This window comes from Zalophus californianus, chromosome 4 (genome assembly GCF_009762305.2).
Source record: "Zalophus californianus isolate mZalCal1 chromosome 4, mZalCal1.pri.v2, whole genome shotgun sequence".
Classification (NCBI taxonomy): Eukaryota; Metazoa; Chordata; class Mammalia; order Carnivora; family Otariidae; genus Zalophus; species Zalophus californianus.
This window is the reverse complement of record NC_045598.1, coordinates 16,099,212-16,123,202: the sequence shown is the minus strand read 5'-3', so window position 1 is coordinate 16,123,202 and position 23,991 is coordinate 16,099,212. Positions and strand designations below refer to the sequence as shown.

Below are 23,991 nucleotides of genomic sequence, written 5' to 3'. Positions count from 1 at the left end.
GGCTTCAGCTGTATCTGTAAGTTTATTTTTTATTTCCTTGAATACGGTATGAGACCTTCTCTGTTTCGACCTTCACAATAACCCTGAGCATGAAGTATGAGGAAGAGGCTCAGGGAGGCAAGGTAAAGTGTCCATGCTTACTCAGGCTCCTGGAGGCAAAGGTGGGAATTGAACCCAGATCTCCTGATCCCAGCTGCCCTCTCTGTCACGCGGGCTGCTTGGGTTTTTACTGAACTGTTGGCAGTTATCTCAAGGACAAAAAAAAAAAAAAAAAAGTGCCACGTTGCTGGGGCAGAGAAGCTAAACTCTGCTGGGCTGGACAAGGAGGATGGGCTCTGGCCCACTGGGCTCAGGGCTTGGCCCGTGCCCGGTAGGGTTTTGAGTCCAGGCCAACCGAGGGGGGGTTTCCCACCTTTCCATCCTTCCTGGTGCTCTCTGGTTGGGTCAGATCAGGGCTAAAGCCAGCCTTGGGTAGGGCCTCTGTAGTGGGAGGTAGAGGCCTCCCAGACTCTGAACTGGCTCTTCTCCTGTTCCCACAGCCTCCCCTATTTCCCAGCACCAGTGACCCAGGGGCACAGGCGGGAGGATCACCACCAAGGGAGCTCTAGTCCTGAGGATACTCCAGGATGCCCAACCAGGACCTCATCCACAGACTCCAAACCATCCAGGGGTAGGGACGTTCCAACCATTCCAAAACATGGCCTGGCACTCATTCCTTCCCCCCTTTCCTCCCTCCCATCCCTCCTCCCTTCCTGCCTTCCAAAAACCTACGAAGTACTAGGGCCTGTGCCGGTCACTGGAAGACAGGGATGAGAGACAGACCCTCATTTCCAGGGGCTCAGGGTCTGCTTGGGAGGTCAGATGTATAAACAGATAAGCACCTAATAGACACTCAATACATGTTTGGATCCAAGTGAATGAGGCTGGCCCATGTGGCCCAGAGAAGGGCAGTGACCAGCTCAGGTCACACAGTGGTCCCATGGTGTAACTGACACTGGGGCCCGGGACTCCAGACACGGTCGAAGCTCCTTCTACTGCATCCCACCTCTGCTGTGTGTCTGTTTTTCAAGTTGATGATTGTGAAATATTTCAAGTATACCAAAAGTTTCAAGAATAGTATCATGCCAGGGCACCTGGCTGGCTCAGTCGGTGGAGGATGTGACTCTTTATCTCAGGGTCGTGAGTTTAAACCCCATGTTGGGCATGGAGAGTACTTAAAAATAAAATCTTAAAAAAAAGCAAAGAAAGAAAGAAAGAAGAAAGGAAGGAAGGAAGGAAAGAAGGAAGGAGGGAAGGAAGAAAGAAAGGAAGGAAGGAAGAAAGAGTAGTACCATGCCTCTTAGGAACCCACCATCAAGCTTTGTCACATCTTCCCATGACTGCAGGTGCCTCCCTTCCCAGCCTGAATCAAATGCTCTCCTTGCTTCCTGGGACATGTTTCTTTTGCAGACCCCACGTACGAGCTTCTTTAAACAGAGGCTGTGAGATGTTTTCTGACACCAGCCAGTTCTCTGATACCCGCCAAGCATCCAACATTTCGATTCATTTCTGGCACTTTCTATCTGGTACTGGTGTCAAATCCCACCAGTTAAAGGACTCTGTTCCGTATGACTGTGCCCGCTTCAGACACAATCCTACCACCCCGTTCCTCTGGTTTGATAATTTGCTAGAATGTCTCACAGCACTCGGAAATACACTACTCATGTGTTTATTTGTTTGTTTGTTTGTTTAAAGATTTTATTTATTTGTCAGAGAGAGAGAGAGAGGGAACACAAGCACGGGGAGTGGCAGAGGGAGAAGCAGGCTCCCCGATGAGCAGGGAGCCCGATGTGGGGCTCGATCCCAGGACCCCGGCATCATGACCTGAGCCATAGACAGACACCCAATGGATTGAGCCACCCAGGCATCCCAAACACTACTCATGTTTACTAGTTTATTATATAAAGATTCAGATGAACAGCCAGGTGAAGAGATACATAGGGTGCACAACGTAAAGACTCGCAGATGCCATTCATGAGAATGGCAGGTCTGGAATGGCCGGTAGAGACTGTTCAGTAGCCCCTTCTTCTTCTCCAGTTGGACAAACTGAGGCCCAGGCCATGCAGCAAGTTAATAACACAGTTGGGCCTAGAACCCAATTTCCTCGTCTGTCAAATAATGAACAGCCAGTATTTATTGAGAGTCGACAACATGCCAAGGGATCAACCTTGGGGGGGCAGGTGTTCTTAGGATGCCCCATTTACAGATGAGGAATCTGAGGCTCAGTTACGGGAAGGAAGCTGCCCGAGGTCTTACAGCTGCTAGAACCAGCACCGGGCAGGAGGTCACTGGGAAATTGCTGCTCTCTGGGAACACAAGGTTTTTGCCTTGCTCTGGAATTGAAAGGATCTAAGTCATCTAAGCAGAGTTACAGGAAGCAAGAAATTGTCAGCAGCTGCTTCCACATCCCAGTGGGGGCAGGAGGAGGAAAACCCCTTCATATGGAAGGTGGCCTCCCCCGACCCCAGCTGAGAATCAAGGGAGCAGCTTTGTGGGGTACAGCCAAGAGCCGGAAATGTCAACCCTGCCATCAGCAGCCTGGTGGGGGGAGGAGCTGTCGGAGGGGGGCGTGCTCCAGAATGGGGGGAGGGGAGGAGGGGAGCCAGAGCAGGGTTTCTCACCAGCTTCATGGCGGGAGGCCTGAGCCTGAGCAGAGAGGAGGCCAAGAGACGTGAACTGAGTCATCACCATTTATTCCACGTGGGCTGCCTTTCGTCCCATGCTGGGTTGTCACCCTTCTGTCACCCTGTGCCTTTAGGAAAGTCTGTCACACACAGTCGCCGCATGTCTGTGGTGGCTGGGGGAACGGATAAGGAGGGAATAGTGGTCATGGTGGCCAGGAGGGGCGGGGGGGGTGCCCCTGAGAAAAGGTGACAGCCAGAGAAGGCGGGGGAGCAAGGGGGGGTCTGAGAATTGGACCCAGACTGAGTGGTGACGGGAGACTGCAACAGCCTCCTGGGTTCCCTCAGAAAAAGTGGGAAAGGCTCCAAACTTCCCACGGCACACAGAATGGAGGTTTGAGCTGTCTTATTTGACTACTACGGGAAAAGGTACCCCAGAAAGCTGGAGGGCTTGGGGGTGTACCTGTTACCTGTGGAGAATGCTCAGGACAGTGTCTCCACTCAGTGAATGCTTCATCAAAGACAAAGCGATGGTGGCCCCTGTGGCAGTAGGTACTGCAGTTGGCAGGCAGAGGGGAGCCAGAACCTTGCCTGTGTTCCTTCAGGTGAGTTACTTCACCTCTGCCCTTCAGCTTCTCATCTGAAAAATGGGGGTGCTGGTCCTATCTACCTCGTAAGGTTGGAATGAGTGATAAATGAGTGAATGCGTATAAAGCACTTAGCACAGTATCATAGCCAGCTTCCCCAGAGAAACAGAACCAGTAAGAAGAAATACAGAGATGTCTTAGCCTATGTTCAGGTTATAACGCCAAAATACCACAGACTGGGAGGCTTAAAGTAACAACCATTTATTTCTCACAGGGCTGAAGGCTGGGAGTCTGAGATCAAGGTGTTGGCAGCCTTGGTGTCTGGTAAGAGCTTGCTTCCTGGGGCACAGAAGCATTTTCTTGCTGTGTCCTCACGTGACGGAAGGGGTGAGGATGCTCTCTGGGGCACTAACTCCATGAGGGCTCCACTCTCATGATCTACTCACCTCCCAAAGACCCCACCTCCAAGCGCCACCCCATGGGGGGTTAGGTTTCAACATACGAATTTTGGAGGGACACAAACTTTTAGTCTATAGGTACATAAATATATACGTGAAGAAATTTATTATTAGTATTGGCTCATGCAATTATGGAGGTTAAGACCCAGGAAAGCAGGTGGTGTGGTTCAAAGGACTGAGAACCAGACAACCAATCGTGTAGATGCCAAGCCAGGTCTGAAGGTGTAAGAACCAGGACTGATGGATTCCTAGCCCAACTCAGGCAGGCAGAGAACAAATGCAACCTTTTCTGTTCTCTTTTGGCCTTCAACAAATTGGATAATGCTGACCCACACTGGGGTCTGCCTCCCAGAAACACCTTCACAGACACACCCAGCAATAAGGTTTAACCAGCCATGTGGGCACACCCATCCAGGTGCCCCAGCCAAGCTGACACAGACAGTTACACACAGCAGCTGGGACACAGTACGCACTAGACACACATGGGCCATTATTATTATTATGGTTTTATGGATAAGGAAGCAGAAGTTTCACACAGCTGCCATGGTAGGCTGGTGAGCTGGGGCTCAGAAAAGAAACACACACAAAGAAACACACCTGATGTGTTGCTTTGCCAATCCCCTGGTAGCTTGTAATCAACCACCATGGCTGATTTCAAGCTACCAGCGATGTAACAACCCATTCCCCAAATTCTGGAATATTTAACAAATCGGCTCTGTGAGCCAGTCCGAGCTGACCCCAGCACGCCCCTGCTGCTCCCCCGAGCCTGCAGCGCACGAGGGCATTTCACAAACATTAGCTCGTCCTGCAAGCCAGGCAGTCTACAAGGTCCACTGAGAGCCCTCCCTCCCCCTTTTACAGAACAGCAGATGGAGGTTTGGAGAAGTTCAAGCACTTACCCAAGGTCACAGCTGAGCCAGTTACTTGCCGTCCTACTTCCTACGTCTTCTCCCAGCAAGGTGGTCGATAAACCTGCATATGGCCATGGTCCCCACCTCCCTTAGAGGAAATTTCCCGGGCCCCATGAAGACAGGAGCCCCGTCCTCCCCCACCTTGGCTGCTCTACCCCCAAATCCCTAAGGTGGCTTGGCAGGAGGGAAGTTCTTGTTGGCTGGGGTTCCTGTGAAGCCACACCTGCCCCAATGCTTCTGAGCTCAAATCCGTCCCGGCTTGTACCTGCCACATGTGGGTTTGGGGAAGGCTGTTTTGGCAGCTGGTGAGCAGAGGGCCTCTATCCTTGAGTTTGCTGGGGGAATGGGGGTGTGTGACTCACTGTGCTTGGGTGGGTGAAAGGCTGTAGCTAATGGGAGGGCCAGGACCCAGCCCAGTAAACATTTTTCAGCCCTGCAAGCAAGCTGGCAGGTAAAGGCTCAGGTGAGTCACACTGCTCATAGTGGCCTGAGGCTGGGCACAGATGTCCTCCAGGCAGGTTGGGACAGCCAAGAAAGTTTCATGGCTCTTGGCTCCTGCTGTCCCCTGGACTAACGTGGGGGTCTCAAGCCTGCAGCTGCTGAGCTCACACTCGGGGCTGCCAAGCTCCGCTTGCTCCTTATCTTTGATGCTTGCAGGAGCCATGTGACTGAAAGGACCTGGGAACACCTGTCCCCACCACCTCAGGCCCCAGAGGAGAAGGGTAACTGCTGAGTGGCAGACGCGGAGGTAGGGGGGCCGCGGGGGGTGGTGAATAAGCAGCATAGGTGCTAATGGGACGGTCTCTGGAGAAGGAGGCTATTCCCTCCATTCTGGGATAGCCCAGAGGAATGAGATGCCCTCAAACTCCTCATACCTGGGCTAGAGAAAGGGCCCCTGCTGGATGTAGTGGGACCCAAGAGGCGATAGCTAGAACTGCGGAGGCGGGCGGGAGGGGGAGGGGCAAGGGATGATGGAAAGCCAAGCTGGTTTGGTAATGGAGCTAAGGAGCCAAGGTTGGAGCTGGACCCGGTGGGGCAAGGGGGGGCGCTGCGGTGGCTGGGGACTGTGCAGGGCACCCACCCAGGACATTCTCAGACCCTGACATTCATCCCTGCAGGGCTAGGGAGGGAAGAGGCAGCCGGGCTTGCTGAGTGGTGGGTGATGGGGTTTGGTGGGGGACAGGGCTTCAGTTGCCCACCAGCCTGTGTCTCCATGTTGGACCCCTCCCAACTCCACCCAGTTCCCAGGGTCGCCTACTGTGTCCTCACCGAGTGAGAGGAGTGGCCCCCTCTGGATAGAGCCAGAACACCAGGTTCTAGTTCTGATTGCCGGGTGAGCTTGGGTAAGTCTCTTGCCCTTTCTGTGTTTCAATTACCTCATCGGGAAAACCAAATACCTACCTCTCAGGGGTGCTGTGAGGATTAAATGAGAGGGTGGGAGGTCCTGGTGCCTAGCAGGTGCTCCACCCATGTCAGTCTCTTGGGGCTGGGGCTGGGGCTGGGCAAGAGGTAGGGCAGGCAGCTTCCCCATACCCTCCTCCTCATGTGTCCTCATGCTTGGAGTCAGCTGGTCCCTAACCAGCTGGCCTGACTCAAGAATGGACCCTGAAAGCCCAGGATCTAAGGACAGAACCTCCCCTCCCCACCCAGGGAAAGGGCATTCAGTCTCCTTGACCCCACTTCTGGCCCTAAAGACTTCTGCAGCCCCCAGAGTACTTAGAGATCCCTTGGAGCTAGGGAGGCCAGAGAGGGACATTCCTGATCTTCTGGGACGCAGCCTGGCTTTCTGGGAAGATGGAGGAATAGCACATTCCTCCTAAAATAATTGTCCTGGACTTATTTCCAGAGGCTCTTAGTGCCCAGGCCAGAAATGGCCAGTGATCCTGATGCCTGGGTAGCTTCAGGACAAACGGGACAGAGGCCCAGCCCTCTTGCTGGCTGCCTGCCTGGCCCCCAGCCCAGAACAGATCCAGGCCAGCCTGAGGCCCCACAAGGGAACTCTTAACACCACTTCCTTGGTCCACTGAGTTCCCCCACACCTTTCTTCCTTCTTCTTGGGGGCCCTTTGATCTCTCCTCTTGGCTCCCTGTTTCAGCAACAATAACCACCCCACCCCAGGGCCAAAAGGCTCACTGGCTGTGGGCTGGGGAGAGCCCACGCAGAGGTTTCCATGTTACACAGCACTTGATGATCCTGGGTCTGGTCATTCAGAAACACTGGATTAAACCCAGACTGGAGAACCCTCTCCAGAATGATGTGCCCATGCTCTTCAAACACGTCCAGGTCACAGAAGACAAAAAAGGGCTGAAGAACTGCTCCAGGTTGAAGGAAACCAAAGACACCTGAGAACGAAGGCCACGCGAGCTCCTGGCTTGGATCTTCCATGGGAAGAAGAGTTGCCACGAAGAACGTCAGAGGGGCAATCAGCAAAATGTGGATGTGGATCGTATAGTAGAGGATCGTACTCTCCCATGGCCCAATGTCCTGTATTTGGTCATTGTAGTGTGGAGGTGTGAGATGTCCGGGCTGTCCGGGATGTCCCTTCGTCCTCGGTGTGGGGACTATTTCGTGCTGGGCCTCACAGATGTGATCTGTTCTTCTCCTGGACCCAGTCATGTTCTGCCAGATCCTGGGTCAGGCCACGAAGCATCCGAACTCCATCCTCCTCTTCATTTTTATTGGAGAAGAGGGTACGGGAGCAGTGCTGTATGTCTTGTGCTTGGTATTGTTCGATCCAGATGTCAGTTGGGGTAGGAAGCATAACCCAGAACGCTGGAACGAACGGGGTTCCTGTGATCGGTACAAGTTCTACTCGGTGAATGTAGATTACAGCAAACGAAAGAAGGTCCGGGCTTCTAAATGAAATATTTCACTAAAAAGCTGCTTAGAATGAAGGTCTTCCAGAAACCATCCGCACAACCTTCCGCTCATCCAGGAACTATCTCCCCTCTAAATGCATGAAATCATGTTGGTGCATCGTGTTGGGGTTTACACGGATTAAGAAATATCTAAAACTTGGAGAAAAAAAAAGAAACAAGAAGATGTCTCTGTTCGTTCGGTATGCAGGAGATACAGCCCCAAGTGTTCAGGGCTAAAAGATGCTGTTGTCTGTAACTTCCTATCAAAAAATAATAGTGTGTGTGTGTGTGTGTGTGTGTGTGTGTGTGTGTGTGTGTGTGTGTGTACGTAGTGATAAACATGGCAAGAGCATTAATAATTTGTGGATTTGGATGAGGGCTACATGGGAGTTCATTGTCTTATAAGTTTTCAGGAAGTTTGAAAAGTTTTCAAAATAAAAAGTAAAACTGTATTTTTAATATCTGAGAGAAGGACATGACAGAGGGAGGCTTTTCTTGGCAAATATGTCCTGAGTGCCCCCTAGGAACCAGGGCTGGGTAGAGGGCATGGAACTTCTGAGATTTGCTGGCTGAAGAGTCCTCAGGCTCCGGCCAGAGCCCACCGTGTAGGAGATACTCTACGCCAGGTCACTGACCTTGGCGAGGAAGGAGAGACCATGCAGTTATGCTCAAGAATGGGTTACTCGAAGCGACAGCACTCTGGGGAGACTCAATATGTGTTTGCTGAGCCAGTGAGAAAAGAGAAGTGACTGTTGTTGACCACGGCCAATGGAAGCTAGATCAGGACCAGTATAGAACTTCCTGACTCTTCGCATAATTAAACACCAGAAAAACAACAAGGAACACTGGAAAACATCCACCCCAGTCTCGTTGCAAAAATAGGGCCCATCTGTCCTGGAGGGCTTAGTGTGGCGCGGGCCTGGAGGCAGGGGCCTGGCCAGGATGACCTCTGGAGGCCCCTCCCAGCTCTAGGATTCCATGATTCTATGACATGGCCAGCAGTCTGGAGTGGCGGCATGAAGGTATCCCCCGTGGAGAGCAACAGGAGGGCTAAGTCATCTACCCCCTAAAGGCAGAGTGAGCGTGGGAGAGGGCCCTGATGGCAGATGGGGCCCAGCCAGCCAGGAAGGGAAGGGTGGGGCACTGTGGGGGTCAGCCCTCAGTCACCTCCTGCATTTCCGGAGGAGGAGACAGGGTGGGGTTGGACCTGGAAGGAAAGAGTCAAGGGTCTGTACATTCCACTCGGTTCAGACCCAAAGGACAAGGGCAGCTGAGGGCCGTGGGCTGGAAGAGGAGCCGACAGCTGTTTTCTGGGTGGGACAGGCTCAAATACTGCTCTGTTCTCACTGCGCAGAAGTGGAAAATGAGCTCAAGCTGGCAGTACTGGGGGAGAGAAATCAGGCCTTCCCTCTGGTTGGGGGTAGGGGAGTATTGGGGAACCAGGGGACAGTGGGAACAAGGGGTGGGGAAGGACTCCACTACCCTTGGCTGGGACAGGAGATGGGGTTAAATGGCCTGAGCGTCTTCTTGGCCTGGGCAGGCCTTAGTCTCAGTGAAGCGCCCACGTTCAGACCGCAAGGAGTAGGAATCCCAATGCCCCCTCCTCTTGTGGAGTGGATGAAGAGACCCCAGATATCAAGATCAGATATCCTGGACGGCCGTGACCTTAAAAGGGCAGTCCCATTGGTAGACTTGTTGTACTACCTCTGCCCCTCTCAGTTGGGATTCCTAAAGTCAGGATCAACTTAACTATGGGGTTTAGCAAGCACCCTTGTCCATCTGGTTCTCCCCATTAGGGCCCCCATCCAGCAGGCAGAGCAGGTGTGGGGAGAACTCTTCCTTAAGAGACTGCGAGGGGGGCCAAAGTGACCCCGGCATAGCATTGTCTTTCAGAGATCATCAGACACACCCAAGATACTACCTCGGCCCCACCACTTACAAGCTTGGAATCTGAGGCAAGTCACGTAATCTCTCTGAGACTGAGTTTCCCCATCTGTCAACCGGGAATAGAATAATGCCCACCTCCTTGATTCATAGCAACAATTATACGCAAGACACAACCAAAGGGCCAGGCAAGGAGAGAGTACATATAGTATTACATCACTTCCCGGATACAATTTTTTAGTATCAGGTGCATTGTGTTGTTGATGATTAGCTATTTAATATTACCCGGAAAGAAGGTCTCTCTCTCAGGGCTTGGAATTTCCCCATTAGAGATTCAGTCCTTGGCTTTTGTGGTCTTCTGGAGTCCTTGCTTAAAAGGCAAATGGGAATTTCAGAATATGGGCGAGAGCTAAAGGAACAAGGAGACTGCCTCACTTTTCCCTAACGGTCCTCTGGCCTCGGTTGTTCTCGGGGTCTTGCCTTCATCCCCATCTCTTGCTTTCCGAAGAATAAGATGTCTGTTTTCCAGTTTGAAAATCCCTGGGCCAAGGAGGAGGAGGAGGAGTGGGAGAAGGGTGATGTTGGGGAGGCAGAGGGAACACATGCGGAGAAAGTGTGCAGGGAGGGGGGCATGGAGCCAAGCAGAGCTGACCCAACTGTCTTCCCCAGGCCCAGGTAGCCAGCCTCCAGGTGAGCTCACAGCAGGTCAGTGCCACGAAGCTCATCTGCCCAGCAGGGATGATGTCTGGACGTCTGGTGGGTCGGTCCAACACTTCCAGCTACTTGAACCATGCCAACAATGTGTCCTTAGCCCAGACTCTGGGCTGGCCCCACGGCCCCAACGTGACCCAGGCCAAAAGTCTCAAGTGCCCCCGCACCCCAAGTGGCTCGGAGTTCAGTAGCTGCAGGAGCCCCTCCAAGAAGTCCAACAGCCCCAGGTCCCCCAGACTCCCAGTGAGGAAAATCTGCATGGGCCGCCCCTACAACTCCAAGTGTGTAGAGACCAACCACCTCACAAACCACCCCAAGGCGTCCAGGAGGCCCACTTGTCACAGCAGCCCCCACTGCCTGCTCTGTACAGATGGTCCCTTGGGCCGCTGTAGCCCCACCTTCCTGGACCAGCTCATCAAAGGCATCAACTACCTTGACAGATCCACCAATGCCTTCTATACCAACTGCCCCAAATCATCCCTGAGCCTGCCAAGGCTTGCCGCCAACTACCTGGAACGCACCGCCAACTCCATCCACCTGGACCACCCAGACCACTCGTTTCCCCACAGTTACTCCAACCCCAGCACCAGCATGGCTGCCTTTGACAACTCCGCCAACACGTGCATGGTCCCGTCCACCAGGGGTGTCAACACCGTGCAATGTGTGGATGAGTCTGCCAATGCCAGTTACTCACGCCAGCTTCAAAGCCGGAGACTCATGCCTGAGCTGCTGCAGAGGCCAGGGATGAAGCTGCCTGAGCTCCCCTTGTTTGGCAATGGGATCTTTTCCTTAGGCCGTCTGCCCAAGTTCTGGGAGGCAATCCGCTTGGGCTGGAGAGCCCCCGAGCCCATCTCCAAACCCTGTAGCTGGTGGTAACATCGACCAGGAAATGGGTACGTGTCCATCAGGCTGCAGTTGTAGAAAATAAATTGTCTGTGGCAAAATACTCCTTCCAAGCTTCTGTTGAGGGGGTGGGTGGGGGACAGCCATTTAGATCGGGGGTTATAAACTCAATGACCTATAGGGCCAGGAAGGTGGAAGTTAACAGGTGAACTGGGCTAGGTGGAGAGGAAATACTTGGTCTAAACCCAGCTCTCCAACGGGTTGTTTCTTTTTCAAAGGAAGCCAGGAATCTCATTTTTATATGCGAACAACAAACTCAAAAATGTCATAGTGCTCTGTGGGCCGAAGAAAAATACTTGCAGGTGGAATGTGAGGCCCACAGGCCTCAGTTTAGAATCCCTGGTTTATATATTGAATGGGTCACTGGGGAGTTTCCCCATGGGAAGAAATAGACTAGCTATCCATTCCCAATTCCTATTCCTCCTCTTGTGGTTTCAGGATCATCACTGATGTTGATTTCAGTACTGCCCAGTGTGAGCAGAAATGATGATGATGATGATGATGATGATAGTAAGAGCAGAAATTCCTAGAGCACTAACTATGTGGCAGGCACTGTTCTAGGTACTTTATATATATTCTTTTAAGGATGTGGTTTTAGCGACCAAGGCTTAAGATGGATGTAGAGGAAAAATTTTAGGATGGCGAGTGGGAGAGGCAACCAGGGATGGTTGCCACTGGAGGGCCTGCCCTTCCTGGGAAATCTCTGAAGAGTGGTTCTGTCCAGGCCAGAGGAGGGCTGGAGGGTCAGAATGAGGAGGTCCTGAGTTTCTCACTGCAAATGTCTGAGAAAATGTTCCCTGGGCCACCAAGGGGGGCTCCAAACCTTCAGAGACTGAACTGATGTGTGCTGAGAAGCCAGGCTCTACAAGGCACCCAGCTCTCCACCATCCTGCTGCTCGAGGGACTTTGGAGACTGGGATCCCAGCCTGGTTCTATCACCAGCCTATTGTGGGACCTTGGGTACATCACTTTCTCTCCCCAGGCCTGTTTCCCCTTCAGTAAGTGAGTAGGGTAGTTTTGATGGGTTCAAGGGGCCCAGACTCTGATATTTCTGAGTCTGTCCTCCTAGACCCAAGCCAGGCTTGGGCTGAGAATCAAGAGTGCCCCCCACTCCCACAACCCCTTGACTCTCCAGAACTCAGGCCTTCTGAGTCCTGAGCCAGCTTCACATTTCAGGCCTCAGGGCCATTTCTGTGTGGCTCTGAACTTCAGGCCCAGGCCCTTCTTGCCAGAGCTTTCCTGTCTCCTTGGAAATAGGAGGGCCAATGGCAGGTCAGAGTGTGGAATGGGGCTCACCTTGAAATAATGCAGAACCTGCGGTTCCACAAGATTCCATGACTCTTGGAGGGAGTGGCCTGCTCTAGCCCAGCTCTGTGGCCAAACAGAGAAAGTGGCAAGCCTGAATATCCCTATCATGAGGTGGAAGATATCCCTATCTCAGGAGAGGAGGAAGGAAGGGGGTATGGGACCCTTAGTTTGCTGAATTCACCCCCACTTCTGACATGCCCACTTCTATTTCATCTCTGGAGAACAAGAGATATCCTCCCTGGGTCCAAAGCTCAGCATGTAGCACATTCCTTTCCTTGTCTCTTGCATCCCTTCCCTCCCGAGGGAGAAGACTTTGGCCTTTGTCTGGTGGGTCCTCAGTTCTCCAGTGACCCATTCCCCATGTGAACATTTGTAGAAATACAGCTTATTAGAATCCACTTTGGCCCGACTCAAGGGAGGGTGTCCTGATTCTCAAATCCTCTGTCTGGCCACTCAAAGCCATCCCCTTCCTGCTCTAGGTCCATATTTGCATAAGATTTGACCCTGACTCTCCTGGAGATGCCCACCTCCAAAAGAGTTTAATTTCCCCTAACTGGAGTGTAAGATCCTTGTCTAGGGCACTGCTCTTAAGGTCTCCAGTGTCTGGCCCAATTCTGGCTCACAATAGGGGCTCAGTTACTAATACTGATGACGGGGCCATGTGCCCAGTAGGTGCTCAGCAATGGTAACTTCTATTGTCTAGAGGATAGTTAGAGTGTCTTGCACACGATGGATGTTTAATACCAATTCATGATGGTGGCCAACATTTATTAAGCTCTTAACTACACACCAGGCATTAAGTGCTTTCTACATAGTAACTCATTTAATCCCCACATTAATCCTTCAAGGAAGATATTATTGTCCCTATTGTATAGATGAGAAAGCTGAGGCACAAAGAGGTCAGGCATAAATGTTGAGGATAAAGATGATTGCAGTGCATCCAACACAGTGGCTCTTCTAAAACTGGATGGCAGGGTCATTCTAGAGTATTACGTGCACAGTAGGTGCTCAGTAATTAACGTCATGATTGTAACATCCTTGTAAGTAGTAGGTGCTCTGCAAATATACACAGTGGAGGGTAAATATCATTACAGAGCCCCATACATAGTCGGTGCTCAGATGAAGTTTGACCATCGGTGGGGTGTTAGATTGTACGTGCAAGGGACAGGAGCTCTGTGTTTGGCCCCCAAAATTGCTCTTTTGCTTAGTATTTATTTACTTGGATACTCACGGCTCACAAATCCCTTTCAACAATCACTCAGCCCAAGTCCCGAGAAAGTAAGGCTCTTAGCTTAGCTTAGCTTAGAGAAGGCTCTCTGTTCCATGTGGCCACGCAGAGGCCACAGGAAGTCCTCCATGTCCACTGTTCAAGTCATGCATCTGCAAGGTCTGTGTAAACAGGAAGCAGCATGCTGGTGACAGAACAATGCCACGGCCCTAGTGTGCTGTCCGGCTTGTATACAGAAGAAGCGAGGTGTCCCCACAGCTGGGGGTGGCCGGGGAAAGTCCTTCACGCCTGCACGGGTACCTCATCCTTTCTTGAGCTCCCACACTATGTTCCAGGCATGCCACCAAGGCCTGAAATATAGGCTTTCAGCCCTCTCTGCTCCCTGTGAGGCTAAGTTTTAGTACCCCATTTTGCAGAGGGGGAAACTGAGGCTCAGAAAGAAAAAGTGACATGCCCAAGCTCCTCCAGTGGGCACGTAGCAGAGCTGGGATTCTAACCCAGGGCTCTGACCCTCAGCCAATGCTTTTTCTATCCAGATTGCTTTTTCTCTTAGTATTTATTGAATGGACTCCAAGAGAAAGAGGGGTAAATCTTGGTATCCAAAATACACGGTAAATTAGACAAAGCAAGGGTGGTGTTTAACTCCAGAGGTTTGGGCTGCCCCTCAACACCAGTGTTCTGAACAGGGTAGTGTTAACCTGGCATTTGCTCTCTCTGCGAAACCGGAAACAAAGGGAGAAATTTCCTCAAAGGTCACCTGTGGTCTCCATTGCCCAATCCACTGGTCCCTGCATCGTTGGGTCACTTTGGGGATAGGGGCGTGACATTAGAATTATTTTTGTATGTTTAAAAAAAAATCTGACATAACCCTTTCCAAACAGATCATCTGATACCACCATTCTATGATTCCAGAAAATACATGCGTATTGCCAAGGTGCGTGTTGGAGCAACACACCGCCCCACTCTCAACTCTCACTCCCCCACCACCTTTCCCCATCTCTGAACCTTATGAACCTTGCCCTCCACCCCCTAACCCTCCCCACCCCCTGCTCATTCCCCAGGCCCGCCTTACCCCTCACTGTCTTTTCTGTCTGCCCCTGACCGGTTCTGCGGCCTCTACATAGGAAGCCGAAAACTAGAAGGAGGGGACCCCCTCTTCCTCCCAAAACTGCATCCACATTGCCCTTTTTTAAGGTGAAATCTCAGTTAGAAACAAAGAGCCTCAGACGTGTGCTGTGCCTGAGTTGGTACCACCATTTTTGGCAAACTTAGCAGCCTCCTGGGCCCCTCCCAACAGGGCAGGAATTTATGGTGAACAATTGAACAAAGCCGGGAACTCAAGGGAGAAGGCACAGGACATTCCAAAAGGATTTCTCTCAAGCTCCCAAAGACAACATGTGGGGATGCTGCAGAAACCTCATAACCTAGCAAAGAAAAGCATGAAAGGGATGGAAAATCTGCCCGGTAGGAAGGGCCCTTTGGGCTGGAGGAAGGAACAAGGGGCCGCGGGTCAGGAGGCCAGGGTGGGAGGCCTGCCTCTGTGCCACTTATGACCCTCCACCTTTCTGGCCTCAGATATGTGGTCCTTAAAAACTGAGGGAACCACAGAAGAAAACACACGGATGCCTACATAACCGTTCACAGCAATGCTTTATTCGTCACCACGACCTGGAAACAGCCCAAATACCCAACAACAGGATAGGGTTGATGAACGCTGGTGTGTTGAGGAGCCACAATACAGAATAATTATTAGAACTATGGTGAGCAAAGTCAATCTGAATGCAAGGGAGCTGGCGCACAATTTGCTAACAGTTACCATCCGCAATCGAGAGTGTGTAGCCAGTATCTAAGTCTGTGCGCTGCTTCTAATAATGGAGCCCGTATGGCAAGGAAAAAGTTGTCAGCTGAGCGAAACGGAGTGCTTATCCATACAGATGATTTACACCCTAAGCAAGTTTCTTATCGCATCTGGGACTGCTAATAAACTGTTTGGGGACTGGCCCAGAGCCACAGAGCCATTTGTAAGTAGCCTGGTCTTTCCTGACACATAGAACCATGTTTCTGGAAAGAATGTTAGGCAGGAGAAGCAAGCCATGAACTGGTGCCCATGACAGTGATCCCGTGAGGTAAAATGCACGTGTGTACAGTAACAAAGGAAGGGAAATGAACGTTTATGGAGCACTAGCTATGGGCCCTGCACAAAAGTCTTTTTCTATAGCTGAAAACAAGAGTGCGTGGGCAGGAATGTGAGGGGGGTGTATGGGGGCCATAAGAATTCCAGCCTGGCTGGAGGAGGGGAGCATGAGTGACAAATTCAAATTATAGAGACCATTTATGGTCAGCTCAGGAGCGAGCTCGGGCGGCAGTATTTGCAAAGTGTGTTATGAGAAACACCAGTCTTATGAGATGTTAAAAGATTTTTTTCATAAAAACAAATGGACTCCTTTCTCAAGTATCTCGAGGAATGCTGGATAATAGAGTTGGGTGGGTGACTTTACTGGAGGCCTGCTCAGGAACTTTCCTGTGTTGGTGTCCCTTGAGATGGCCAAAGTGTAAGAAAAAGCACAGAGTTCCCAAACTCCTTGAGCAGGGAACCCCTTTTTGAAGGAGCATCCCAGAGGGCAGGTGGTCCATGAGGCACACAGTGGGAACCCTGCCCCGGGCCTGGGCCCCAGGGTGGGAGCTCAGCAAGAAAGTGATTGATAAAGACCGGGGGGGTGGGGGGGTGGGGAGATATCTGGAGGGGGCAGAGGGACCAAATCCAAGGCTATTTTCAGACAAGTCACACTTCTGCTTGGGCAGAGTGGAGAACCCAGGCGGAGGCAGACTTGGATGTGGTCGAGAACGTGGGTTCTAGAGTCAGACGGTCGTGGATATGAATCGCGGCTCTACCTCCTACTGACTGCGTGTGATCTAAGGCAAGCCACATCATGCTCTGGAGCCTCAATTTCCTTGTCTTGAAAAGGGCAGTAACAAAATACTCTCACTTGCCAACTCCCCAGAACTGTGATATCAAAGGAGATTCAGTGTTCATCCAACAGCAAGGGGAATTTATCTGCCCCAAGTACAAACCAGAAAGGGGACATTTAACATCTTATGCCATGCTTCAACCATCTTGTTCTTTCCTTCAAGTGAAGTTATTCAAATGTCAGCGCCCTGCCAGGCACTGTGTCCTTCACAGAGGATGTAATTGGGAACAAGACAGAAGCCAGATCATCACGCTCCCTGCCTTTATTATGTCTCCTAATATATTTTTTAAAAAGATTTTGTTTACTTATTTGAGAGAGAGAGTGAGCACAAGGGGAGGGGCTGAGGGAGAGGGAAAGCAGTCTCCGGGTGGAGCAAGGAGCCCGATGTGGGGCTCAATCCCAGGACCCTGGGATCACGACCTGAGCCAAAGGCAGATGCTTCACCGACTGAGCCACCCAGGCGCCCCATATGCCTCATAATATTAAATGATCTTCCAAATTATTGCAATTGTAAAAACGTTGAGAGAGAAGCTTGGGGGAGGCAGGTTGTGGGAAAGTACAGCAGGAGACATGACCGAGCCTGGGAGCGCAGGGAAGCCTCCTGTGGTAGCATGATCTAGCTAAATGCTAGAAGATAGTAGGATGAAGGGGGCTGGGTATTGGGTGGGTAAAGCACTCGAGGAGAAGGAAAAGGATGCGTAGAGACCAGGTTGGGGGAGGGATGTGGCTCGAGAAATGGGCAGGACTAGATCTTGCCAGGCCTGGAGGGCCCTCTCCCTCTCCATAGGAACTTTCACTGCTTGCTTAGGCCTGTGTTCTCCTCTTCTTCATATCACCTCCAAGTTTCCTCTCTTCCATCTCCACCCCCTTTCAGTACCAATTTTCCTGTTCCACATTCTCACCCAAGGACATATCCTTACCCTGCCAGCATCTGTTTGCCCACACAGGCATTGGCATCTTTGTACAAAGTAGGTGTTTATTTCATAATTGAATGAAATTAATTAATTCCATAATTTCATAATGAAATTAATTTCATAATTGAATGAAAGTCCACAGTGAGCCCATACGGTGCCTTTGCTTAAATGAGCAAAAGGTCCCCCCTCGGGGCAGATAGTCCCAAAGCCGGGCCCACTTGGCGGTGCATACTTTTGTTCAGTGAACAACCTACCCAACCATTCACTGCAGCTCTGAAGGAAGGAAGGAAGGAAGGAAGGAAGGAAGGAAGGAAGGTGAAACAAGTGAGAAGCTCTGAGGCAGAGAAAAGATTTGGAGTGGAAGTGGAAGCCAGGAAAAGCTGAGTCCTGTCAATTTTTGAGTGGCAAACAAGAGGACCCACACACTCTGGCCACTGATTCCAGAAGGCACCCAACTCCTGTTTCGTAGAAGCCAGATTGTTTCGCTGCTCTTACCTATCCAAACTCTTGTTGTCTCTCCTTATCTAAGGCAACTTGTGCAAGACTTGAATTGTTTCTCTCCAAGGGGATGACGAGCACCCTGAGCTATGAGTACATACAGTGCGATTACAGGCGCCTCCAAGACTCAGCAAAGCCCAAAAGCCCTGCCTCTGCTTCTCTTCGAAGCCATATGAGGAGATAGCCAGATCCTAGACAAAGCAACTTGAGAACATTTACTAAAGATATCAAGGACTGCAAAAGAAAACAGAGCTGGCCAAATCCCTTAGTGGGAAGGAAAGGATGCAGAATAAATAGGTGGATGACCAATCCTCAGGGTGGGTGGAGCTACTCTGGAAGACTTTCTGGACAGGCCATATTTTTCTGCCCTCTGTGTCAGCCCAGCTCCTTCCAGTCTCCAGTCAACTTTACCATCTCTCTCCCCAACCTCTTTTAGTAAGCAAGACTTATAGCTTGGGTTTAGTCTTGACCAGACATCTACAAAGGGCTGCTTGTTCCCCTTTTCCCTTTGCTCATGAGCAAATCATCCAAGAAGCCAAAGCTCTGGGACTTAAAGGGCCCGAGGTGGGGAAAAGACACCGAGGCAGCTCACAAAATGTGATTTGTTACGGATGCTGACCCTCCACAGACAGGCAAGGCCTTGGAAAAATCTTGCCACCGAGGCTGGCCACCCTCCAACTCTGAAGTCAGTGGAGTTTTGTAGCCTTCTTCATCAGTGAGGGAGTTTCCCCAGCGCCAGGCTGCACTCACCCACCAGACTGGAGGTCCAATGGGGTGAAGGCTGCATCTTGCCTTCAGATTAGGAGCAACACACTGGGTGCAGAAGCTGCTCCTCCAACAGACTAGAGCCCCTGAGGGCACAAGTGTCCCTCTCTTCAGATTGGGAGCTCACCCAGAGACAGCAGTAGGAGAAATGGTACCCTTTATTGAGTGCTTCCTATGTGCCTGAAACTGTTCTTTAAAAAAAAAAACAAAACATATTAATTCATCTTAGTCCTCAACAACACTGTGAGAGAGGTCTTAGTATTATTCTCCTTTTCCTATTTTCTAGACGATGAGACTGAGGCATCGAAAGGTTGACTAATTTGTTCAAGGTTGCACAGCGAGGTGGTAGAGGCAGGATTCTCCATCGGACTGAGAACAACGTGAGGATAGGGACTGCCCCTTGCCTCCCACCAGATTAGGGGTTCACTCAGGGCCAAGATCAGATGTCCCTCTTCTGTCTACCCGTATCTCCCTGTTTGGAGCAGTAACAGCCCTTACTCAGTGTTATGCCTGGCATCTGGGTTGGAGCCAGGGAGTTGCCCCTTACAGCTCTGAGCTCGTCCCCCAGAAATATGCCCCACAGGGTGAAGAACCCAATATTTTGGGGATGGAGCATCTCTCCGGGATGCAGGTCAGGATGCCAGCAGTCTCTCAATTCCTCCCTGTGCCTGGGAGGCCACAGCGTGCCCGGGAGCCTGCAGGCCCCTATCACAGGGAACATGCCTTCCGGAGCCCGGCCTGGTGCCGCCCAATTAACTGGGCATTTCCCTCTGTCCACAGCTCACCTCACTCCTGGCCTCAAACCCAGCCCTGAGTCTCTGGAACCTAGCAACTCTCACAAGAAACAATGGAAACTTCAGGGTTTTTTCTCCTCCCTCTATCATTACTCAAAAGGTTTTCCTCTAAGCTACATGCACACACGCACACACACGCCAGTTTTCTCTCCACCCATCAGCCTGGGTTGCCCTGGAAATTTTCAGGCAGAACGGAGACCCGAGCGCAGGCGGAGAGGCCCAGTGGCGTGGCCAAGTGTGCGGTTTGTGGGTCTGTGTCAGAGGTGGATCATCAGGGACTGGGATTTCCCACCCAAGCATCTGTGACTGGGGCTTTGGTGGGGTCTGTGTCTGGGCCTGCGTGTGCGAGCTGTGTGTCTCTGGCACCCGGGCTGTGATTTATGTCCATCCAAGTTGGTTTGTGAGTGGTTTACGGGGAAAATGGTGCGTGTGAGGGCCAGTTCAGTTCACTCTCGAGTGCGCACTGTAAGGCGCTGCGGTTAGTGCGGGAGAAAATGTAAAAAAGACAGGCCAGCATGTGCGGGAACAAACGTCCCCCTGTGTGTGAAAGGGAAGCGCCTGTGTGGAATTTGTGTGTGAAAACACGTCCTGACGCTTCGGGTCTGGGGATTCATACTTGTGATTCTGTGTAAAAATGCGAATAGGAAAGTGAGCAGCTCAGTGTGTGAAAGTCGTGCCAGCTGTGTCACCTGCAGGGTGACACTTTGGAAGACTGATCAAGTGTGTGCCTGAGTGGGTGAAGTCTGTTGGTGTGTGCCTGTTGGGGGTGAGGGCGCAAGTGTGAAAGGTCGTGGGGAGACCAGCGTGGCGTGAGTGTGAGCGTCCCAGGTGCGCGTGTGCAGTCCTTGTGTGTGAGAGCGTGGGGAGCTCTCGCGGCCCAAGTGAGAAAGGGGGTGTGAGCAAGTGTGGGTCCGTGCCGGGGTCGCATGGACGGAGAGGGGCTTGTACCGGGGTCGCGTGTGCGGGGAGGGGCGGCGGGGGCCCGCGCGCAGGGCTCCGGCCCCGTCCCATCCCACACTCCAGGCCGGGTTTGGCGGGGAGCCGGGCTGGGCCGCGGCCCGCGCCGAGGGGGTTGGGGGGACCCAGACAAAGGCCCAGTTGGCTGCGCTGCCGGCTCGGGCTCGGGCTTGCGGCGCCGGCGGTCCGGGGGCGGCCCGAGGGGCGGGGCCTGCCGCCGCGGGGCGGTCCGGGGGCGGGGCCCGGCGCCCGGGGGCGGAGCGGACGGCCGCGAGGGCGGAGCGGGGCGGAGCGGGGCGGGGAGGGGCGGGCGGCCGGAGGGGTGGGGGCGGCGGGAGCGGGCCGCGCTGTCCCGAGGACTCCGCAGGCTGGCGAGCGGGCGACTGCGGGCAGGCGCCGAGCGAGAGAGCGAGCGGAGCCGGCCGGGCCATGGGACAGCGGGCGGCGGGCGCGCTGCTGCTGGCGCTACTGCTGCACGGGCGGCTGCTAGCGGTGAGTGTGCGGGGCGGCGGGGGGGGTGGTGGCGGGGGGGGTGGTGGCGGGGGACGCCCCGGGCCCCGCTCGCCGGGCCAGCCAACTTGGCTGGGACTCTGGCCCGGGACGGGGGCGCCCGCCAGGGACCCCAGGCCGGCACGAGCGGGCGCCACCCTCCACCGTGGGGCTGTCTGGGGGGGCGCCCGGGGAACCCTGCGTGGGGCCGGAGGCGGGGCCGGCCCGCGTGAGAGCCCGTGGGTCGCCCGGCCACGTTGCTGAGTCTCCAGTCGCGCTAGGCACGGCCCGGCCTGCCATTCCTGGGGACCAGGCGGAGAAACTTCGAGCAGGGCGGGAACTTGGCCGGGCAAGGGCACCCCTTTCTGTGCCAACTTGGAAAGGAGGAATTCACTGGTGATGGGGAGCCTATCAATCCTCACTGGAACTTTACCAGGCCGTCCGGCCCCTTGGGGAGCTAGTAACCAGGCAGGCACAAGTAAAAATCCATTCCGGACACAACTGAGGTTTGTGTGGAACACCCACGGGCTCCGGGGTCCTACAGTCTAGGACTTGAATCCATCCCTGCTCCTCACTGAGTAGCTATGTGACCTCGGGCAAGCCCAAAGGGAACTCAAAATGCATGGTCTCAAAGTATAGAGCTGGAAGCTGGTTGGCAGGACTGCATGGAAGGCGCGAGGAAGTACCTGGTACCGGACCTAGGTCTGTTTCCTAGCTCTCCTCTTCCGGGGTCCTCAGGTGCAGGGGGAGCCTGCCACTACAGCCCACTTCCCTGCTCTGAGCTTGGATGGGCCCATGCGGAGAAAAAGAATGCTTGACCAGGGAGAGGCTCTGAGGACCTGAGTGAACTTGAGAAGGGCGGGGCAGGGTCAGTGGGCAGGCAGCTGGTGGCAGATGTGGGTGGGGGCACATCTGAGGAGCTGGGTCTGCCCTGGTGAACCACAGAGCCCACCCCCACCGTCTTTGAGGTGGTCCTAGGCGGTCCCTGTCCCTACCCCCGCCCTCCACCCCCTTCTCAGAGCCAAGAGAGGAACTTTTCTCTAAGCCAGTGTTTACCCAGTGACTGAATCCCTGTTCTCGCCTGGCCGCCTGTGTCTCACCTCTGCCCTCTTGAGTCACTCCTGAACCCCCACCCCAGACCTGACCCCTCAGCTCTCTTTCCTGGCCCACCTAGAACCTCTCCTCCCCCACTCCCCATCTGCATAGGTTCCTTAATCCCCTCTCTCAGCCTCTCACCCCAGCAAGTCCAGCAGGGCCCATCCAGTTGCTTCTCAGTCTTGATCCAAACTTGATCTTTACTTTTCCAAAAAGTAGGCACCAACGTAGCACATGGGATGTCTTCCTTTTCTGAAACTCCCCCAGCTCTGCCCCCTGCTGAGGAGCTCCTGGATGCTGGGTCCTACTGTGGCCAGAGTGAGGAGAAGGGTGGAGTTATTTGCTGTGTACAGGAGGAATGTCCACAGAAATTCCAGACTGCAGCCAATCATCTCACTCACTTGTTCATTCAAAATATCTTCATTGAGCAGCATTCCATGACAGTCAGTGGGAGTTCTGGGGTTCCTTCATTCGGCAGATATTGCTAAGCACCTACTGTGTACCAGTGCATCTGGCACTGTGCTAGGGGCTGGGGTTTATGAGTGAGCAAGAACAGTTCCTGTCTTTGCTTTCCCAGAACTGAGATGTGTAAACAGGCAGTTCCAATCCTGTAGGATTATAGAGTCTCCTCAGCAACCACATCGAGGTCTTCGGTGTGTCCCACCCCAGGCTGATGGTGGAGAGCTAGAAAGAGCTTGGACCCAAGAAGTCTGAATCCCAGCTCTGTCATTTTCGAGCCTGATCTGGGGCCATTTCTTCTTCCTGGGCCTCAGTTTCCACATCTGTAAAATGGGGTAAGAAGTTTATTGTACGTTTTCAATGACATCAGGTTCCTAGCCCAGTGCCCCAGCAAGCCTTGGGCTCCTGCTCACCCGCTGCCCTTTATCTTTTCTGCCCTTTGGTTCACATCCACAAGCCAATAGAGGACAGAAGAGGAAGGTAGGGTGGTCCTTAGGAAGCTCAAGACCTCACTGGGGGCAGGAGACAGAGAAGCAGTGGTCTGTGATTAAGTGTGGGAGTAATTTCAGTTCAGAGGAGGTGGCGAGGCTTGCTGGGGGTGGGGGCCAGGCCTGGGTGACTCAGTGCCTGCCTTGGCCTGCTGATCCCTTTTCTTCCTGCTGGGGCCTTAGCCCTTCCTTTCTTGGGGCCAGCCCTGCCAGGAGACAGGAATCTTGAGGGGGCTGCCACGATTACGGTGTTTTTCAGGGCTGAGGAGGGAAGTTGCTGAGATACCTGTTTCCTGCCTTGGCTGAGTTTTCTCACTAGGGAGGCTGTGGGCGGATGGGAAATGGAGAAGCTGGAGGAGCCTCCCCTTTCCTCAGGGGCAGCGCGCCCTCAGCCCTCCCCTGGACATAACTGGCTGCCCTGCCCACCCCCATGGCCCCCAGTCCCCAGCCCTTCTTACTCCAGACCCGCTTGGGGGGGGGGTGTGTGCTTGTGAGTGTGCCTTGGGGACTTCTGGAGGGAGGGCCACAGGCCATAGAGGGAGGTGGAGGCTGGAAGGGGCAGAGGTGGACCCCCTCCCCATACACTAGGCCCAGCTTCCTATGTCTGGGGAGTAGCGGCCCCCACCTGGCTTGGCCCAGGCCTGTTCTCCGGCTGAGCACAGGCATGTTGGGATCTGTGGGTCTGAGGCGCAGCCGGGGAGAGGAGTGGAAGGAAGGTGGCAGAAGGTGACTGGGTTTAGGGCTTGGAGTGGTAGGGAGGGAGGTCCTGGGGTACCAGGCCAGATGATGACAAAATAATGTGGACGGTTCACATTTATTGAGTGCCAACTGTTTGCCAGGCACAAAGTTTCTCAACAAATTCTCACATGTCATTCCCCTGCTCAGATCCTCCCTTGCATTGCCCCTGTTGCTCACAATCAAACTCAAGCCCCTGACCTAATATGGCCCACAAGGCCCTTTGGGATCCGGCCTCCCCCGCTCCCTCTCAAATCTCTCCTCTTGCCATCTTTCCCCTTGCTCACTTCAGCTCCATGGGTCTTTGTTTCTTGAAGATG

At 53.1% G+C, this 23,991-nt stretch overlaps 3 protein-coding genes across 10 annotated transcripts in view; all 3 read left to right on the top strand.

Moving 5' to 3' along the window:
• The first annotated feature begins 7,230 nt into the window (after nt 1–7,230).
• On the top strand, nt 7,231–7,574 carry LOC113915657 (cytochrome c oxidase subunit NDUFA4-like). Its single transcript, XM_035727407.1, has one exon. It carries the CDS (start codon nt 7,231–7,233, stop codon nt 7,477–7,479), a length of 249 nt encoding a protein of 82 aa, XP_035583300.1. The 3' UTR covers nt 7,480–7,574.
• A 900-nt stretch (nt 7,575–8,474) lies between these two features.
• On the top strand, nt 8,475–15,114 carry LOC113939348. Of its 6 annotated transcripts, XR_003525201.1 has the most exons (4): nt 8,475–8,496; nt 10,028–10,962; nt 14,390–14,442; nt 15,084–15,114. XR_003525201.1 is itself a non-coding variant. In XM_027625305.1 (3 exons), exon 3 carries the CDS (start codon nt 10,097–10,099, stop codon nt 10,943–10,945), a length of 849 nt encoding a protein of 282 aa, XP_027481106.1. In that variant the 5' UTR covers nt 8,503–8,551; nt 9,355–9,429; nt 10,028–10,096; the 3' UTR covers nt 10,946–11,008. The 6 variants fall into 6 exon arrangements, 5 of the variants coding, with proteins under 5 accessions (XP_027481065.1, XP_027481078.1, XP_027481106.1 ...); XM_027625305.1 differs by lacking the exons at nt 8,475–8,496; nt 14,390–14,442; nt 15,084–15,114 and adding exons at nt 8,503–8,551; nt 9,355–9,429 and having other exon boundaries at nt 10,028–11,008; XM_027625287.1 differs by lacking the exons at nt 8,475–8,496; nt 14,390–14,442; nt 15,084–15,114 and adding exons at nt 8,511–8,551; nt 9,271–9,429 and having other exon boundaries at nt 10,028–11,008.
• A 5,622-nt stretch (nt 15,115–20,736) lies between these two features.
• The window catches only part of HSPG2 (heparan sulfate proteoglycan 2), a 97,413-nt gene continuing 94,158 nt past the window's right edge, over nt 20,737–23,991 (top strand). For all 3 annotated transcript variants that reach the window (XM_027605152.1, XM_027605161.1, XM_027605145.1), the window contains exon 1: nt 20,737–20,897. In XM_027605152.1, the coding sequence (XP_027460953.1) occupies nt 20,835–20,897 (63 nt within the window). In that variant the 5' untranslated portion in view covers nt 20,737–20,834. The remainder of the gene's footprint in view (nt 20,898–23,991) is intronic.